At 41.6% G+C, this 20457-nt stretch overlaps 1 protein-coding gene across 1 annotated transcript; it reads left to right on the forward strand.

Moving 5' to 3' along the window:
• Nucleotides 1–729: 729 nt before the first annotated feature.
• ACKR3 (atypical chemokine receptor 3) lies at nt 730–19323 on the forward strand. The gene is made up of 2 exons (XM_075831178.1): nt 730–784; nt 17425–19323. The coding sequence occupies exon 2, from the start codon at nt 17454–17456 to the stop codon at nt 18597–18599; it is 1146 nt and encodes a 381-aa protein (XP_075687293.1). The 5' UTR covers nt 730–784; nt 17425–17453; the 3' UTR covers nt 18600–19323.
• The last annotated feature ends 1134 nt before the right edge of the window (nt 19324–20457 follow it).

A 20457-nucleotide genomic window follows, 5' to 3' on the forward strand; every position in this document is an offset into this window, starting at 1 on the left:
ACTTGTGGGGACAGCTGAGGCTGATGCACTTATGGAGCCATTTGAGGCTGTGGCACTTATTAGGGCATCTGAGGGACTTGTGGGGGTATCTGGGGATGAGCCACTTGTGGGGACATCTGAGGCTGATGCACTTATGGAGGCATTTGAGGCTGTGGCACTTATTAGGGCATCTGAGGGACTTGTGGGGACTTCTGAGGCTGATGCACTTATGGAGGCTGCATCTGAGGCTGAAGCATTTATGGGGCATCTGAAACACTTGTGGGGACATCTGAGGCTGGCACATGTATGTAACTATGTAATGAGAAAGGTTTGCAGTTATTTTCCATTTGTGAATGTTGGGGGGTGTTCATTATTTGACATCCTATGTAACTGAATAATCTCACTATTTAGAAACCAAATACAAACATGTCAACAAAAATACCTAAAACTTCCGGGAAGTAAATGTACAATAGAGAATTGTGTCCCAGGTGCCCTCTCCCTCCCTCTCCGCTATATATCTCCCCCGCTCCCTAGTTCAGCAGCTCTGCTGATATAACGTCTTCTTATAATCACTGCCCTCCGTGACTTCCCCACATCCCTCCCGCGGACCGTCCCTCATCTCCAGTGACGTGCAGTGTGTCAGCCACGGACCTGACCTCCCGCCACATGCACACAGGAGAGCTCCCCCTAGCGGCGCAGCGCCTCTATCTTATATATAGAGCCGGCACAGGCTGCGAACTCAAACACACAGAGAGAAGTGAGAGCGCTGCTTGTGTCTCTGTGCATCCTCACGTCCAGGAGCAGGGTAAGCAGCGGGGTACACCTAACTAACAGCATTGCGATGGAATAGTGACTCCTCCCAATCACTTGTCAGAACTTATGTGTCATTGCGGTATGGAAGGGGTTAATTTAAACTTTTGTCACAATAGGATTCAATGTCACCAGGTTGATCACTCAGACTTGACAGTATTTTGCAAGATGTTTCATTAAAGTTGTCATGACCATTATTATTATTATTATGCATTATAATTTTAGTATGTTTGTTTAGTAATGGGACTGGTGTGTGATGGTTTTCTGCCTGCAACACGTGCTGTGAGTTGTTATATTTGCACACTTGTCACATCCTGACAGTCACTGGTTCACCTACAAGTAGATATAAATATCTATATCATACTGTGTAGTACAATCATAACCAGTTTCCATATATACATGCTGCAGTTTTTACTATTACGTGATTATAATGTTCTTTGTGCATAAAATACCCATCACCTTTACCTGTTCCAGTTGTAGGATTTGACATTTTGTTGAGGAGTATACATTATGAGTAATTCGCCTATACGTATGATGATCTAGTCTTTGCTGTCACAGTGGTCTAGTCTACTGTATATGTGCATGACCCATGGTTAACTTCTATCACCCTGTGGCCATTTGTTGGCCATTGTGCGACTCACATTCGTCTCTGAGGCACTTTTACATTGGTCCTCCCAGCTTGAACTTTGCGACTCCTAGTAAATAGGATAAATATAATAGGATAAAAATAGTGGACACCAATCAGAGCTCCTAGACTGCCCTATAAACTTTTTTTGGGCAGTTTACACCCTTTATAGGATAGAAAAAAAGAAAAGTGCACTGACACAATTCCCTGCTCGTTGCTTTGTGTCTCCTCTTTTTTCAAACTGTGACTCCTTTTTATACCTTTAATTGTTTCACACTTTATTGTGGTGCAAATTGGTTTTCCATTTACTGTCATTTTTATTGAATACAATGTTTTTTTTTTGTTTTTTTTAAATTCTATGATGTGTGAAAATACACAACATTTACATGTATAGATACTGATCACGGCTATCACCACATAATCCTTTTATTCATGTTTCTTCAGACGCTGTCACTTTTATGGTCACTTAGTGGACTTAGGACCATGTTATGTGTGTCTAATGGTGCACGTGCTTACTGGCTGCGTAGAAGTTTGGGATACTGCTCAAAACTTTCTCCTATCCTGCTAAGTTTATTTAAATGTGTAGACATAAGGGGTCATACGAGCAAAAAAAGAAAAGTAATTTTTGTCTGAGAAATGTCTCTTAGGCCTCCTTCACTTGCACCTTTTGTGTGGCGATTTTTTTTTTGGCCAAAAAAAGCATCTAAAAGTTTTACGTAAAGTGGTATATACACTTTTTATAGCCATTATCGTGGTGTTTTTTCCCTAATAGTGTGTTTTACTACCTACATTTTTGTTAGTGGTGTTTTTTACAGTTGAAATCATGGAATTCAAAGATCATGGGATGCGAAAATTCCTCTGCAACACATGATTTTTTCTGATAAAACGCAACACACATTGACATTTGCTTTTTTTTTTTTTAAAGAGGAAAAAGACCTATGGAGGTCTATGGGATAAAACTGCCACTAAATAATGCCAAAAACCGCCCCTAAACCCCAAAAACGCAAGTTAAAATTAAAAAGCCACCTAAAAAAAAAGTAAGTAGGGCGTTTTATATTTCCCAATTGACTTGATGCTAACATCTCGCCGCAGTGTTTTTCCCTGCTATAAACAGCAGAAAAACACCACTAAAAACGCTGTGTGCGAGTCCACCCTTAGGGTATGTTCACACGGCCAAATTTCAGACGTATACGAGGCGTATTATGCCTCGTTTTACGTCTGAAAATAGGGCTGCAATACGTCGGCAAACATCTGGCCATTCATTTGAATGGGTTTGCCGACGTACTGTGCAGACGACCTGTTATTTACGCGTCGTCGTTTGACAGCTGTCAAACGACGACTCGTAAAAATACAGCCTCGTCAAAAGAAGTGCAGGACACTTCTTTCAGACGTTTTTGGAGCTGTTTTCTCATAGACTCCAATGAAAACAGCTCCAAAAACGAGTTGGTAAAAAAATGAGTTGGTAAAAATGTGAGTTGGTAAAAAACGTCTGAAAAGCAGGGTCTGTTTTCCCTTGAAAACAGCTCTGGATTTTCAGACGTTTTGGTTGACTACGTGTGAACATACCCTTAAGCATACAAATGTCTGGCCAAGTATGAGGAATCTGGTGCACGGTAAACCACTTACACCTATGCAGAAATACTGACAAGTCTTGAGTTTTTATTGAAAGTGCATTAAAATGTTTAGACACAAACCCCATTGAGCTTATATACCTGGACCAATTGCTGTATACGGGACTGATAAGGGTCTGGGTCGCAATATACACTGTTGTGTGACAGTTTAGAGCAAATACAGGAGGTCTAGTTTATGACTTGTTTGGATTTTAACCCTCTGAATCACATTTATATTGGCTCAATTGGCAATGTAAGAGTAAGGGTATGTTCACACGGCCAAATTTCAGACGTATACGAGGCGTATTATGCCTCGTTTTACGTCTGAAAATATGGCTACAATACGTCGGCAAACATCTGCCCATTCATTTGAATGGGTTTGCCGACGTACTGTGCAGACGACCTGTTATTTACGCGTCGTCGTTTGACAGCTGTCAAACGACGACTCGTAAAAATACAGCCTCGTCAAAAGAAGTGCAGGACACTTCTTTCAGACGTTTTTGGAGCTGTTTTCTCATAGACTCCAATGAAAACAGCTCCAAAAACGAGTTGGTAAAAAAATGAGTTGGAAAAAATGCGAGTTGGTAAAAAACGTCTGAAAAGCAGGGTCTGTTTTCCCTTGAAAACAGCTCTGGATTTTCAGACGTTTTGGTTGACTACGTGTGAACATACCCTTAGGGTATGTTCACACGGCCTATTTACGGACGTAAATCGGGCGTTTTTGCCCCGAATTACGCCCGAAAATAGCGCCTCAATAGCGCTGACAAACATCTGCCCATTGAAAGCAATGGGCAGACGTTTGTCTGTTCACACGAGGCGTATATTTACGCGCCGCTGTCAAATGACGGCGCGTAAATAGACGCCCGCGTAGAAGAAGTGACCTGTCACTTCTTTGGCCGTAATTAGAGCCGCTATTCATTGACTCCAATGAATAGCAGCGCTAATTACGGCCGTAATTGACGCGGCGTTCAAGCGCCTGCACATGCCGGTACGGCTGAAATTACGGGGATGTTTTCAGGCTGAAACATCCCCGTAAATTCAGCCGTTACGGACCCCCGCCGTGTGAACATACCCTTAAAACGAGAAGGCTATATCCATTGTATGAGTGATGTTAAACGTTTGCACAGGTAATGGAGGGAGGGAGGGGGTTCTATGCTTCTGTCATACTACAGAGCACGTATCTCCGGTCATTTAATTCCTGCCTAAAAAGTCGGCCAACAATGTGTTTGACTTGGAATGTAACAAAGGGTTGTTTAGCGAAGGTGCTGACAAGACGACCTGCAAGTCGGAAGAGGTACATTGCTTTCGGAATACTAACACACATCCAAGCTCATGTATATTACATATTGTTTTGCATATATACATGGGATACAGATATTGTGCTGATCTGAATTTTCCAGAGAAAGCCAATTAGGTGAGTTTTATATTGTATAATGAATGAATGCTGCAGTGTGAATGACGTGAAGGGCAGGAACAGCCCAGTATATCCCCTGATGTCCTCTAACCCAAACCATCATAAGGAGCCAATGGTTTCTCATCCTTGACACCGCAGCCACCATCAGATGATTATCTTGGGTTAAGTCAAAGGCGGTAAACTATGGTCTGTAGATTTCATGAGCCATTTAACATAGTTTACAAAGCATTGGGCAGAAAATCAGAGGGAAATTAGTGCAATGCCTTTACAACAGTATTCATTGGGGTGTAACTAGGCCTTGGACATCTGCAAACTAAGGGCTCATTCAGATGAGCGTGTAAAAACACAACTTTTTTTTCAGCAGAGAGTATGAAGGGTCCTTGAAAAAATAGGACATGTCCTATTTTCCTGCGTGACTCTAGTCTATGGGGGATCCGTGACAACGCGTCCTGCATGGGTGAACCTCGGACGTGAAAAACTGCAGTTTTTCACGTCTGAGGTTAGCTACGCTCGTCTGGATGTAGCCTAAAGTGTTTGGGAAAAAACTTTGAGCAGCATATTTAACATTGGTGGTAGGGTATGGGAGTAGTACATCTGAGCGCTTTGGGTACCTACTATTCCACTTCTCACCTGTTACAGAGGGATGAGTGATGACTACTGTATCATGTATAGTGTTCTGAGAACATGTTTTCATAAATCTGTGATATCGGACATATTGTAACTCAGAGCTTGTCATTAATGCTTAAAGGGCACCTGCCTCTAAATTGCTGACAGGGTGATATAGGAGAGGGGAAGGGCATTTTAAACTAACCTTTTTTTCTCGGTCATGCAAGTTGCATCACCAAGAAGCCAACCTTGGACTCCACCGACACGGCAGTCGCAAGGGCCACTGTCTGTTTTGAGCGACTGTTCTAGCAGCCAATCAGGAGACTGTTAGAGCCGTCCCTCAGTGCAGAGGGGCAGGGCTTGTAGCATTCAGTGCAGGAGCACTTGCACTTCAAGTCCCGCCTCAGTGGCACTTACGATCGGTGCAACAGGGGAATCTAACATCATTTTCTTGGTCATGCAACTTGCGTGACCAGAGAAACAAAGGTAGGTTTAAAATATCCTCCCCCCCCCCTCCCCTACAGTTTATCACCGTGTCAGCAGTTCTGAACCTTCAAAACTGCTGACAGGTTCACTTTGAACACATTGGTACACAAAATTTGTCACCTTGTTCAAACACCATAGACTGTGAGATTTATGAGTAGCGACTGTATCAATGTTCATTCATTTAAAGGAAAAACACCTATTATTCAAAAAATATGACCCCTGACGTTCTACTAGCAAGCTTAAAATTCATGGACTGTTTAAGCCTGCGGTGAATAAGGAGTCAATGAGAATTTTCAGGTCAACCTGACAGGGCCAATTTGTAACTTCAGAGAGCACAGAGAATTATGAAAAATGAGAAAGGAGATGGAGTTTGCCTTTAAAATCCAGAAGTAAAATAACAAGAAAAAGGAATGTGAAGGGGAGAGGCAGGAATCTAAGCTGATGAAAAAAGGAAAGAAATGAGAGGGAGTGAGAGAGAGAGACAGCAGGGGATACAACACAGAATAGCTGCTGGGTTTCTATGAGGTGGATGGAATAAAGAGCTCACCAGGGTGCCTTATTACCCCAGTTTCGGGGAGGATCATTTCTAAAGGGCATTTCCTGACATTTCAGAGGAGCCAGCTCAGTGGAAGTGAGATTAAGAGTTGGAATGGAACTGTGTCAAGGAAATACAGTAATATTATCCTGGTAGTTTAGACTTTAGTTACTATTTTTTGCCTTGTATTTGTGTCTTTTTGGCTAAACAAACAGAAATTGTTGTAAATTCTGTTTACATCAGTATATTGATATTGTCAGTGTGTTCAGGTGGCGCCTACATTTGACTGTGCCCTTTGTTCTGTATCCCATCACATAGTCATTCCCAGGTTTGAAAGGTTTGTCCATGGGAATTTGTGTCGCATAAAAAAAATAAAAAACTGCTATACAACCATAAACGTTTCATACAGTTCTCACCATTTACTATTCTTTGGACTTTACAGTCCAAAAGAGGTTCTCCAACTATAAGATATTTTTAGAAAAGTCTGATTAATACTGCGGACTAAAGACCCTTTTACACCGGCCAATTATTGGGCAAACGAGCAAACAGCTCGTTCCTGATAATTGCCCTGTGTAAACACGGCATCGATCAGCCGATGAACGAGCAAACGCTCGTTCATCGGCTGATTGTATTTTTTTAAATGCCTAAACTATTATAGTTTTCGGCAGCACATCTCCCTGTGTAAATGGAGATGCGCTGTTGAATGTATGGGGACGAGCGATCGGAGTAACGAGCGCTCGTCCCCATGCATTGCTCCTTGTGAAAGGAGCAAACGAGCGCCGATCAACGAGCAGTCTCGTTGATCGACGCTTATTTACACAGCCCAAGTCGGGATGTGTAATATCACCCTAAGGTTGGAAACTGTATGGCTGGACTGCTGGCCACCTATTCTTCTCCTTTTTTGCTGTCATTACAGTAAACATCCAACTTTGAGCTTGTCTGACAGTTGGTTGCTAGGAATACCTGCCTAACTACCACAGTCTTTTCAGCGGTAGTGTTAAGCAGCATGTCCCTAACAACTAATCTGAGCTCAAGGCAGAATTGAAACTGGACTAAAGCTAGGGAACAGGCAAAGAGGTTTGGCATGACATAAACCTCACCTTTCTTTATCTCTCACTGTCATAATAATCACATTTTTGGCATTTAGAATGATGATAATCTCTTTAATAGTTACAAAAGATTATTCAAAAAGTAGACTTGATTTTGAATGCTCCAAACTAGGCAGTGGCTCAGCTGCAAAGTATGCATGTAAACCTATCTGAAGATGACTCATTTTTAATGTTGTTTTTATCAAGATATTTTAAGCTGTCCATAATTTGGTGCTCAGAATTAAATAGGCGTATTTACCGCAGAACATCATCTTCATAATGCTAGTTTAAAATGTAAGCCCCAGGACATCAATGAAAATGGTTGCATAATGGAGTTAATAGACTGTAGCGTACAGAGAATGTCCCTGGCAGGTGAGGGTGGCATTATTATAGGGGTGCTGATAATTGCATGACATTTTTGATATATTCTCTTTAACTCTTTGGGTACATTAAACCATGTTACATATTTTTTTCATTCTAACTAGGAATCATAGTGCCCTAATGTCTATTGTTCTCAGTTAGGTGTCTCTTTTAGCCATTGAAGGCTATGGCCTTGACATTACAAAAGGAATTATATTCTCACTGATTGTGCACAAAGAAATATAAGACCAAATTAGTCAGTGTCCCCTACTGTGATAAAGTCCCACAATTCTTTGTGATTGTCAGGAAGGCTTTAATCTGACAATACACTAAACTTTACTTAATCTAATTTGAATAAACCTGTTTATCTGGACCTCGTTTGAAGGTAAATTACACAATTTGATCATACCTACCTGTTTCACCCAGATCAAATTTCTATTGTCCCCAAACCAATCATAATCCTGGCCTCATTGTCCTGAAATACAGAGAGTCGAGTTACAAGAGAACCTGGTTGCCCTACTTCAGATCCTTATTGTCAGTGCTGGTGCATGTGACAAGGTAATTATTACTTAGGGTAACAGTGTGTACGCTTTGTTTGTATGCAGATGTTTTCTTCCTAAGAATTACAAGGTGTACGAGGCTAGCACATAAAACTAATGCTGTCGATAAACAGTTCTCCCATAGCCTTTCTTTTATAATGCAATAGTTGTAAAAAAAATTGGAAGAATTATTCTTAAAATGCAACATTGGACCCACTTCTGCTGATGTTTTCGACAGCGGTATTACAGCCATTGAAAGGAAAAAATTATTGGAGTCAAATTGTCCTAGGATAATTTATCATATAGATTCAATGTTATTTTGACTGCTAGTAATAGTATTCTTCCAAAGAAAAAAAGATAATTAGGTCGATTTATTAATCGTGCTAAAACATGCAATAATTTATGGCAAAAATGGCCCAACTTGCAAAATCCAAATTGCAAACATGTTATATATAATATGTTTGCTGCAGCGCACTAGGCATATTAGACGCTGTGCTCTTCCTTTTATACATTATATACTCTGCGGCTAAACACTGTATGTAAGGCATTAAAAGTGTATCCAGACACAATAAATATGGCACATGTCATGTACTATACTCCATAGTAATAGAATATTGCTTCCTTTATAAAATCTCCATTAACCGAATTGTATAAAAGTTTTCGTCACTTGTGGGCGCATTTTGCCCATAAATCGACCCACCGGTTTTACCTAAAAATGTATTCTTTGCTGGGGAATGTGTGCCCTCCGTTTCGCTTGTTGTGCCGCCATTTCCCAGCCTCCCCTTCTGTCTTTCAAGATGGCTGCAGCGCTTTTGACACTACCCGTTTCACACAGTAGTACGAGACACTCTCCCCTGCTTTCCGATTTGCTAGCTCTGCTTACGAGTTCAGCACAGGACACATAGGCGATTTATGCACTTCTCTACAGTGTCAATTTAGAATTTGTCTTCTCTGAGTTGGGTGTAAGGGTAATTGTCTGCACTGGAGTTCTATATCAGAGCTCTGAGCAGCCATTTTTCACTTCTGACTACACTGTACATGGTGTACTGTAGCTCATTTCATCATCTTGACCCTTCTCCGTTTTAAACTTTTCCCAAAGAATTACCTTAAATATACTAGTTTGCTATTTAAAACAATACATGACCCTCTGATTCCTAAATTTTTGTTCCTTACCCCTGAGGTTGGTCAACTAATTTATATCAGTTTTCTCCTTTCAACCTTGATACCAGATTATAAACTATAATCTATTCCAGGATCCACCCTGCTGGAGAAATCTGGCAGAAAAGTTTATTTATATTAATTCTCCATTGTAAAGTATGGAATGCTGGCTGGTTCCTGAGCCGTTATCCCCGAGGAGTGTTGGTTCCATGGTTTGCATAGGGTTTTTACTAAACATGACTTAGAAGGATTTAAATTGACCTGCATGTAGTGAGATTTAAGGCTCCATGCACACGGCTGTGCCCCTAATCATGGGCCGCAACGGCGGGCACGGCCGGCCGCAGACAGCAGCCCGCATTCTCGGCCCGTGCTCCCATACAAAGTATGAGAGCGCAGCCCGTAAAACACCTCTACGGCCCGGACACCTTCCTGTAAAGAAACGGGAAGGTGTCCATGGACAATAGTAGTGAATGGGTCCGTAATTACGGTCCCCAATTACGGATGATTTTTACAGTCGTGTGCATGGAGGCCTAAAGTAGAGAGAATTGTTGTATAATTTCCCAAGGTTTATTACAGACTATTTTCAGGAACTTCCATTTCTACATTCTTTCAACTGACATCCTGACATATAAGAGTATTTTGTCATATCTGAGAGCAGTTATGAAGACAGGCTTTTAAGCGTAACTGGAAACATCATTGTATACATAGAAGATGCGACTGAGAAAACAAAGCATTGAATAATCACACCAAGCTGACAGCAGCTTCTTGGCCTCAGGATGCAAAGATAGGAAGGCCCCCTGACAGTGAGGGCACGTGAGAAGCTGCTAGGTTTGCCACGGTCACCTTTTGTAAAGATTTATCAGCAGGCAGCGTGGTAGGTAAGTGACTTTGAAGAGTGGTGTGAAAATCTGTCCTTTGCTTTAACCTTTCTGAACTATGCATTTCACCCCTCCTATTCCCATATGTTGTTTTTTGCCTGAAGAGAAGTAAATGTATATACAATTAGCTGGGAAAACATAGGACTGTATATCTGCCAGCGATACTTACCATTGTTAATTACTTATCACAAAAGCATTTTCCCGATTAAAAGTCCAGTTCTTAAAAATTCTGTTTTCTAAAATCTTTTGGCATGTGCCATTGGATATCGTATTCCGAAGCTATAACAAATATTTTTAACATACAACACCCCAAGGAGCAGCATAAGCGTCACATGGAGTCCCAGTGGCTACGTAGTACGGAGCCGCATTGGTCTCTGTGTACCGCCTCACAGCTTTTTGCAGATTGCTGTCGTGTGTTTGAGGCCTGATACTGCAGTGAACATGTGAAATATCACTGCCTATAGCGTCCATAGTACAGGTGCAATATTCAGACTCCCTGCTGAACCAAGCTTAGATTATCATAAGATTCTATGGTGATCTAAGTTTAGTTCAGTTAAACCACACGCAACCATAAAATACAAGTGCTAAAATGCAGCCGTATTATGGTCGTGTTGTACAGGCTTCAGGCTGATTTGCCATTCAAAGGTCTAGCAAAGGTGAGTCTCCCTTGAGCAAGCCGTAATGACAGACATATTGGTTGTCACCTAGCATTCCCTCAAATCTAGACAGAAGGCCTTGTAATGCTTCCGCCATTCAGGTTTACCTCCATCTTTGCAAAAATAAGTACTTGGAAGCACATGGATTTCTAACCTAAGCTTTTCTGTGGGGTTGCAATGAAAAAACATTTCTATTTTTGAGTTCAGTCAAGGTGACTAATATGTTTTAGGATGGAAATCCCTTCTTACTAGAGGAATGTTAAGGATTTTCCACTTCACTATATCTGAGGAAGCATACAGTATATTTATAGGTAATGAAAACCTTTAAATTCCCACTGTCTCACGATGGAGACATATGTGAACAAGCAGCATTTTAGGGGGGAAAGATGTTTGGTTATAGGGGCTGTGCTGATGTGATCATCAGATGGACTGTGATTTTGTTCTTTAAGGCCCTTTTACACATCGTTGATCGGCGCTCGCTTGCTCCTGTCACATGGAGCTGTGGATGGAGACGAGCCGTCGTTACTTCGATCGCTTGTCCCCATACATTATTATCATGTCGGCAGCGCGTCTCCCTGTTTACACAGTGAGATGTGCTAACGACAACGATAATCTGTTACTTTTTTAAAACGATACGACCAGCAGATGATCGAGCATTTGCTCGTTCATCTGCTGATCGCTGCCTTGTTTACATAGGGCAATTATCGGCAACGAGCATTATATTAACAGTCGTCTGCCCGATAATCGTCCTGTGTAGAATCCCTGTTATTTCCAGGTATTTTCCAGTACTGCACCATGCATGTTCTTGTCAGGTAATAGGTAAAGTCCACAAATTGTACCTTCATAGTGTTTTCAATACTGGTAGCATCCATACATATATGTAAACAATCTCTTCATATACAACAGATGGTGGAAAGCATGCAGCTCTTGTAAGGGTGCAGTCACACGCGGCAAGTTTTGTTGCAGACATTTTCTGTGACTGAAAATCAGTTCCATTCATCTGAATGGAACTGGCAGAAATCCATGCACCTGCTGCAGAAACAACCACTGCAACAAAATCTGCCATGTGTGACTGCACTCTTAAGGTGGTCATAAACGACTCGACGTAGGCCATGTAAATGAGCGCCAATCAACGAGACAGATCGTTGATCGGCGCTCGTTTGCACCTTTCACAAAGAGCCAGTATGAGGACGAGTGCTCGTTACTACAATTGCTCGTCCTCATACATTTCTATCATTTTGGCAGAATGTCTCCCAGGGAGATGTACTGCCGACAAAGATATTATTTTCGGCATTTAAAACTATACAATCAGCCAATGAACTAGCTGATTGTATAGTTTTACAGGGCACTGATCGGGAACGAGTGTTCTGTGAACGCTCGGTTGCCCGATAATTGGCCTGTGTAAAAGGGTCCTTAAAGTGTTTTCCTTTATTTTTCTCCTATCTTTGCTACAAAGCTGTTTCATACGAGGAATCTCCTTTCATGGTCTTGAGCCTATAGACAATTGTGTGCATGTTAGGTTGGGGAGGGACTATTTCCATTGTATGTGGTAATGTGGATGTAATCCTTGTCTCTCTTAATCCGCCACTTTTAGGATTCCATATCCCTTTTATGTCCTAATCCATTGGGCACACAGGGCATGGTGTCAGGGGTATCAATGACACAAATTAGATCGACAGATACCAGTAAAGATATTCAAATTGAGGCTTACCCACTTGTATTGTGGAATTTCTATAATAGTAACTGTTAAAGGGGTATTCCAGGTACAACAAGTTACCCCCTATCCGTAGGGTAAGGGGTAACTTGCTGATCGGTGGGTGTACAACCGTTTGGACCCCCACTGTTTACGAGGGCGGGGACCCCGCAGTTGCCCGAAACTCTCGTTTGAACCGAGCGGCAGGTCACTCATGCGCACTGCTACTCCATTCATTCTCTATGGCAGCGCCGGAAAAAGCCGAACACTGCACTCGGCTATCTCCGGTGGTCCCATAGAGAATGAATGGAGTGGTAGTGCGCATGAGTTACCTGCCGCTCAGTTCAAACAAACTGTTCAGGCAACTTCGGGGTCCCCGTTCTCGTAAACGGTGGGGGTTCGAGCTGTCGGACACACATTGATCAGCAAGTTACCCCTTACCCTGCGGATAGGGGGTAACTTGTTGTAATCGGAATACCCCTTTAAGTACTATTTATATATTTAAAGGGATTGTCCTCTTTTTACAGTCACTTTTTGTTAGAGGAATGCCAAAAAAATAAGCTGATGACAGGGTGTCGCGCTGCTGGTATCCCAAGCAATTACCTGTAATCTCAGGAGGAACTTTGCAACAAGCGTTTAATTCCCCTGCAACGCCACCCCAACAGACATAAAGCATTACATTGAGCCTAATGCAAGGATGTGTTGGGTCCTCCGTAGAGAGGGATGCTCTTTGTAGCCGCTCTCTGCTCTTTCTACTAATACACAATTCCCTAATAGCTTATTTGAAATGGGGCTAGCCTGACAATCCATTTAAATTCAGCAAAAGCAAATTTAAGCCACTGGATGGGACCTCTGCCTGACTAGGAGCACCTCCATCCAATACATTTTCATGGCAGTGACAACCCCTATAGCCATCATTTTGGGAGTAACCATGGAGTTTAATAGAGAAGTAGCCAATTACAATATGCACTACTGTGTGGAAATTATTTTCAAGCCTTTTATTACATCTAAATATTTTTTTTTATACACTAGGGTTCCTAAAGCAAACATCACCTCTTTTTTATTTATAAAATACTTTTTCACTCAAAGAGTCTTATAAGTTTAACACATGTTCATGGGTCCTAGTGGCCGTGTAAGACCCTGTTCACTTCTCGTTTTTTTCCTTACGTCCAGCGTGTACATCGGTAAAGCTATAGACATACAAACTAAACGTGTCCATTTGGCTGATAACAAGAGGTGCTGCCATTGAGGAGAAGGTAATATGGTCATGGGCCACAGTGCGGGAGTGCCCGGCTGCTTTTAAAGTATCGGGTATTCTGGCTGCTTGTTGGCCTGGGGAAGTTACGTCACTGGAGCTACCCCAGGGAAGCTCCAGTGACATAGCTTTCCGAGGCCGACATAGCAGCTGTGGACTCCTGCTGCTTTGAAAGCAGCCGAAGGCAGGCTGCTCAAAAATTGTTATAGGTCCGCCGTGCGGGTGGAGGGTTCTCTGTGTAGATCCCAGAGAATACCAATCATTGGGCGATAGTGTGGTCAGAGTCTGCAGGAAGGGTGGCCTCTGCTGCGTTGAGAACCTCCAGTACAATTGTACATATATAGACAGTTACGTCACTGGAGCTTCCCGACAGTTCCGTTAAATAGAGGGCAGTGACGGATGCCTAACAGTGCCATCCGTCACCCATAGGCTATAATTGTATCCGTTTAACAGATAGTCATGAACAGGGTCATGAGAGTTAAACAGATACCATTATAGCCTATGGGTGATGGATACCACTGTTAGCTCTTTCTGACGTATACATCAAACAACTGCAAAACAAAAACGTGTTATGAGCATAGCCTAAGAAAGTCTTAAACAACACTTATTTAGAAGACATGCCTATTCAAGAATCTGCTAACATTACAATATAGTCATATTAGTATATTATGTTATAGGCTGTACCAGAGAAGTGACATAATAATGATCCAGAGCTTGTGATTGGCTAAGAAAACCAGGTCAGTGTCAGAGGCAGGGAAGGTATATCAGGTCACTGTCACTGACAACTCATTAATTGCACATCTTTTAACACCTAAAGAGATTATAGATGTTAACCCATTAATAGCTGTATGGAATCTGTATTCCCTTTCCTCACACTTGCTGTGCTTGTCCCACATGTTTTTATTAAGGGGAGGGGCAGAGGGCATGAGCTTATGCACATGTGGTTAGGGGTCATTTAGTCATCAAAGGGCACGTGTAGAAAGAAAAGCAGATCTGGGGTCATTTTAGACTGATTTCCTGTTGCTTATTTAAGATGAGTGTGTTTTCCTTTAGTATTGCAATCTTCAGAATTAGGAAAGATTTTTTTTATAATGTGGGACTGTAGCATAGATAATGCAGGGCTCTACCATGTATCTGTTTTAAATGGCCATAGAGAAGGAGTCTTTTATGTAATATTGTAGTACTTTATTTAAGTGTTTGATATTTGAAGCCTAGGTTACAGATAAGGGTATGGGTGGGCAGTCGAAAATGTCTGTAAGTGCTTCCATTATTTTTACACGAATAGTTTTTTTTATTAAGGTTAGTCATCATACTATTATCTGTTTCAGCACTTTATATAATATAACATTAGCATAAAAGTCAGAAACACAAACTAATGAAAACACTTTGTAGATTACATAAGTGAGAGTTTACTATCAATCAGTTAAAAAAGGACATTATTTTTTTTTTACGGACACCTTTTCCATTATTGTTATTGTTGTTGAAAAGCCCCATATAATACATACACCATTTCTCTACACCACGCATGAATGATAGGATAGACCTGTCTAAGGGCCCTTTTACACAGACCAATTTTCGGGATCATTGCCATGTGCCAACGAACAGCAAATGGACAAGCAAACGTTCATCATCGGCTGAACGTGTAGTTTATGGAGCAATAAATATTAGGCTGGATTCACACGAGGTCATTACTTCCGTAATTGACAGACGTATTTCGGCCGCAAGTCCCGGACCGAACACAGTGCAGGGAGCTGGGCTCCTAGCATCATAAATTTGTACGATGCTAGGAGTCCCTGCCTCGCTGCCGGACAACTGTCCCGTACTGAAAACATGATTACAGTACGGGACAGTTGTCCGGCAGCGAGGCAGGGACTCCTAGCATCGTACATAACTATGATGCTAGGAGCCCGGCTCCCTGTACTGTGTTTGGTCCGGGACTTGCGGCCGAAATACGTCCGTCTATTACGGGCGTAATGACCTCGTGTGAATCCAGCCTTATTGTTGTCGGCAGCACATCTACCTGCGTAAACAGGGAGATGTGCTGCCGACATGCTGAAAATGAATGGGGACGAACGATCATACAGCCCCAATCATAAGAAATTATTGCTCCTTGTGAATGAAGCAAACGAGTGCCGATCAACGAGCTGTCTCGTTGATCGGTGTTCGTTTTTACGGGCAATATTAGCCGGTGTAAAAGGACCCTAATGCCTCATGCACACGACCGTTGTGCCGTTATTGATGGCATCCGAGTGGCACCCGACAGTCTTCACGGACCCATTCACTTTAGCGGGTGAATCGGGTCCGTGAAAAATGGTTCGAGTCTCCAATCCGAGGAAAGATAGAACATGTCCTATCTTTCCTCGGATCACTGACGGCACACTCGGTCGTGTGCATGAGGCGTAAGTCTGGTCACACATGATAGGGAATTATAGTATGTGCTGTATTCTGTAAGGGTATGTTCACACGGGTCAGATTTGCTGTGGAAAAGTCTGCAGCATATTCAACCCAGATTCTTCAGGGATTTCCGGCTGAAAGTCCGCACCAAATCCTCTTTGGTGCAGTATTGTATGAGATTTTCAGGAGTGCTAAAGACGGACCAACAACTAAAATGAACATTTTAAATAATACTCCAAATCATTTGAGCGACAGTATTGGCGATTGTTTGAGGCCATAGTGCTGCAATTCTTAATGGTACCACATGTAATAATAGCAGCATCAGCTAAAGCCTCCTCAAAGCCGCAGCAGTCAACAAGTCGATTCATAGTTTATGACTATACATTAAGCCATTGTAAAATACCATACAGCGAAAACTGCTGCAAGAAAGCCCAATGTGAACAAGGTCTACAGCCATTTTGTGTGGATATTTATTTTAAACATCTGTTAACTGCTGTCCAACAGGTTTTAGTCAGCAGGGGCTACTGTAAATTCCTGGCAAAGAAATGAGGTGGAGCGTATCTGTTTTTCACATGGTCTTCCTCTTTGATCTCCATAGCTATGAAATGTGAAATATCTGAGGACAACTATATTTCTCAATGTGTGCATTAACTTATAGGGGGATCTGGAGGCCCTGCTTCCTGGTATGCCTATAGAAAACTGTTAATACATAAAATTTCGGATAATTTAGACAGAATTGATCAGACACAAAGTCTACACTAAAACATAGTAGATATAACCGTAGATGATTTTTGTTCCAGCACCATGACTGTTCCGCTTAGTACTTATGAGTGTGTTTTGCCTCCATTATTGTAGTCTAAACACGATTATTAGGTGGTTATTCGGTGAAGTGATGCAAAAAACTATTTTGTATCTCGTTGACATTCTGTTATTGTTGCACTGATTTCCTGTTATTTTTATGTTTCTGTTTTGTTAAGCTATTGTAGGTCCTGAGTGTCTAGGACTTAATGCTTTTGTCAGAAACCTGTCATGTCAGTTGTTAGAGACTTGTCTTTTAAGGATTATAGGAACTCTAGTAAAATGGGTTGTTAAATCAGACTTATGTAAACTTTCCCTCCAGCTGAAATTCTAAGTTACTTGAATTCTAAGCATGCTGGTACCTGTAGTGACACCACTGGCAAGTGACATGGGTAATCTACCTCCGTACATTTCCCATTACTAAATTAGTTTGTCTTCGTTTTTTGCAAATATTTCACATTTATTTGAAACCATTTCTTGTTTACCATAGTGTATTACCATGAGAAGTGTCAATCTAACCATGTCGTTTTATCCCAACAGGTTGTTTTCCCCACTGACCTTCTGCACCAATGAGTGCTGCAGACTTTGTCGCCGCTATGGATTACATGGAGAGCATCAACTCCAGTGATCTCAACATCAGCTGCACTTCTGTAGACTGCATCACGCTGGAGTCTGTGTCATGCCCCAATACCTTGAACAAGAGTGCACTGCAATACACTCTAGCCATTGTCCACATCTTTATCTTTGTCATAGGACTTTTGGCTAATTCCGTAGTCATTTGGCTCAATCTCCAATCTAAGTCTACTGGCTATGAAACTCACCTGTACATCTTCAATTTGGCTGTGGCTGACCTCTGTGTACTTCTGACCCTGCCCGTATGGATTGTTTCATTAGTACAGCATAACCAGTGGCCAATGGGTGAGATGACCTGCAAAGTGACCCACCTGATATTCTCCATCAATCTCTACAGCAGCATTTTCTTTCTCACATGCATGAGCATTGATCGCTATTTGTCCGTGTCTCTACGTGGAACCATTAGTAAACACAGGAGACAGATTATACGCCGGCTGATCTGTGTACTTGTCTGGCTAGTTGCCTTTGCTGTCTCACTCCCAGACACATACTATTTAAAAACAGTGTCTTCTCCAGTTACCAATGAGACTTTCTGCCGCTCCATGTACCCAGAAGATACATTCAAAGAGTGGCTACTGGGGATGGAAATCTTAAACATTTTACTGGGATTCATCATCCCATTTGCCATCATTGCAGTCTTTTATTGCCTTCTGGCATGGACTTTGTCATCCTCTTCGCCTTCTTCATTATCATCATCTTCATCATCATCTGTGGACCAAGAGAGAAGAATCAGTGGAAGGCTGATTGTCTCTTATGTAGTAGTATTTATGGTGTGTTGGTTACCCTACCATATAATGGTACTTTTGGATGTGTTTTATTTCCTACACTTGTTGCCCTTCAGCTGCTTACTAGACAATTTCCTCTATGCTGGCCTTCATATCACCCAGTGCTACTCACTCCTTCACTGCTGCATCAACCCAGTCTTGTACAGCCTAATTCACCGGAACTACCGCTATGAGATCATGAAAGCCTTCATATTCCGTTACTCATCAAAAACTGGCCTTACCAAGCTCATTGACTCCTCTAAGGTTTCAGAAGCAGAATACTCAGCTGTGGAGCAAACTCCAAAATTAGGCATATAAGAGACTGAGCTGGCTGCCTCAATCGCTCACCAGTATAGACTGAGGGATCTGGGACCAAACTCATTCACATTCCTGCCGTTGCTGGCAGATGAGAGAAGAGTCTTCAGGCCACAAATACGGCTTAATTAATAAAGCTGGCAGCTCACCAAGCTACACTTCCATCACCAAGAGAGCGCAAGCAAACTAAGATTGTGCAGCAATAATAGCTGTGACTAGGGATTTCCCTGCTTGTCTCCAAACATCTGCCGCTGATCTGTACTCGGAATAGGGTTATAAATGGCACTATAGAGCACGGACATTTGGTCCTAACTCACCTAATTTTCTATTAGAAAGGGCACTGCATGTTTATCACTTAATGACCATAAAATGGTATAACCTCCTACCCCCTCCTGTGACTACAAGGCGCAGCACTTCTGTAGAAATAAGACTTTCAGCCAAATATTTCCTAATTGGCAACTCCCAAGCAAATGAGGTAATTGATACCCACAGGGCAAACCCAGCCTATTAATATTATATCAGCCAATGCCTTTGTATATATGTAATATAAAACGTCTTTTGTAAAGCACATATATATATTTTTCTATAGCTTATTGTATTTAAAAGCCATTTTAACTGGCAGGTCATTGTATTTGAAATTCAAATAGACCTTTTATATAAATATCCATATATGTATTATCTATATTTTTGAAGTGTTATGATAATTGACAATTGCAAATGTTACTGTTTTTATATCTCACTTTGGTGTCTTTGCTACTACATAAAAGCTCTTTTGACCATTAAAGCTTTGTACAAACAGTAGTCATTGTATCTGTGTGACGTTTGGTGTGAAAGTGTCTTGTGAAAGTATTAAATAGAACTTGCTTCTGTGAGACAACTTGTTCTGCTAGCCAATGGGCAATGGTTCAAATGGAGCTTGTAGTGTAAGTGACAAATGAGATCCCTTATAGAGAATAGTAAGTAAGAAGATGCCCAGAGAGGAGATAAAAGGAGTGTACTGATGAGAGGTAGAGAGATTGAAAACCTCAAATAAATCCAAGGCTTAATGAAAGAATACAAGACATGGCCTCCTTATTGTGCTCAGGACAAGGCATTTATCAAATTCAAAGAAATTACCTTTAGTGAATAACACAGACCCTGGCTCGCTTGTTTTTCAAATCTTTTGACACAGAATTAACTATACGTGTCATGACGTTTTTCCAGACAGAGGCTTTAAAGAGGAACTGTCCGCTTTCCTGACATGTCTGTTTTAGTAAATACTTGTATTGTCCATAAAATAAAAATTCTGGAGCAACTTTTCTTAGAACTCTGTGTTGTGCCGTTCCTTTGGTATTCATCCTGGAAAAATGAATAAATTCACAACTAGGCGCTACCATTTCCCTTATCATAGGGGCATGTCCCTACCCTTGGACAGTGTCAGACTGTTTAGGGACACACACCCAACTGGTAACACCTAGTTGTCAATTTATTCATACATTTCTAGGAGGAATACCAGAGGAACGGCACAACTTAGAGTTCTAAGAAAAGATTCCCCAGAATTTTTATATTTTAGGTAATATCTGTTTTAGTAAATACTTGTATGTCAGGAGAGGTAACAGATCCTCTTTAAGCCTTCTGCTGTGATTTCATCATTTTCTGGTAGCAATCACATAGCAACATCACTGCCAATAGAAGAGCCTGCCGTTTTATTGTAAATGTAATGTTCAGCAATAGTAGTTTGTCTATAGCATCAAAATGCAGCAACGCTAGGACAGGTCAGGCAACAAGCAGGTTGTCCCGACTACTAGATAGCATTACGTACCACTGCATAGTAGCATTCATGTCACATAGATGGACAAATGAATTTAAAGGGATATTCCAG

The sequence above is a fragment of the Rhinoderma darwinii genome, chromosome 6, assembly GCF_050947455.1.
Source record: "Rhinoderma darwinii isolate aRhiDar2 chromosome 6, aRhiDar2.hap1, whole genome shotgun sequence".
Taxonomy (NCBI): Eukaryota; Metazoa; Chordata; class Amphibia; order Anura; family Rhinodermatidae; genus Rhinoderma; species Rhinoderma darwinii.

Bases quoted from the DNA above. Each gene is read 5' to 3' on its own strand.
- ACKR3 (XM_075831178.1), top strand. From the start codon at position 17,454: ATGAGTGCTGCAGACTTTGTCGCCGCTATGGATTACATGGAGAGCATC.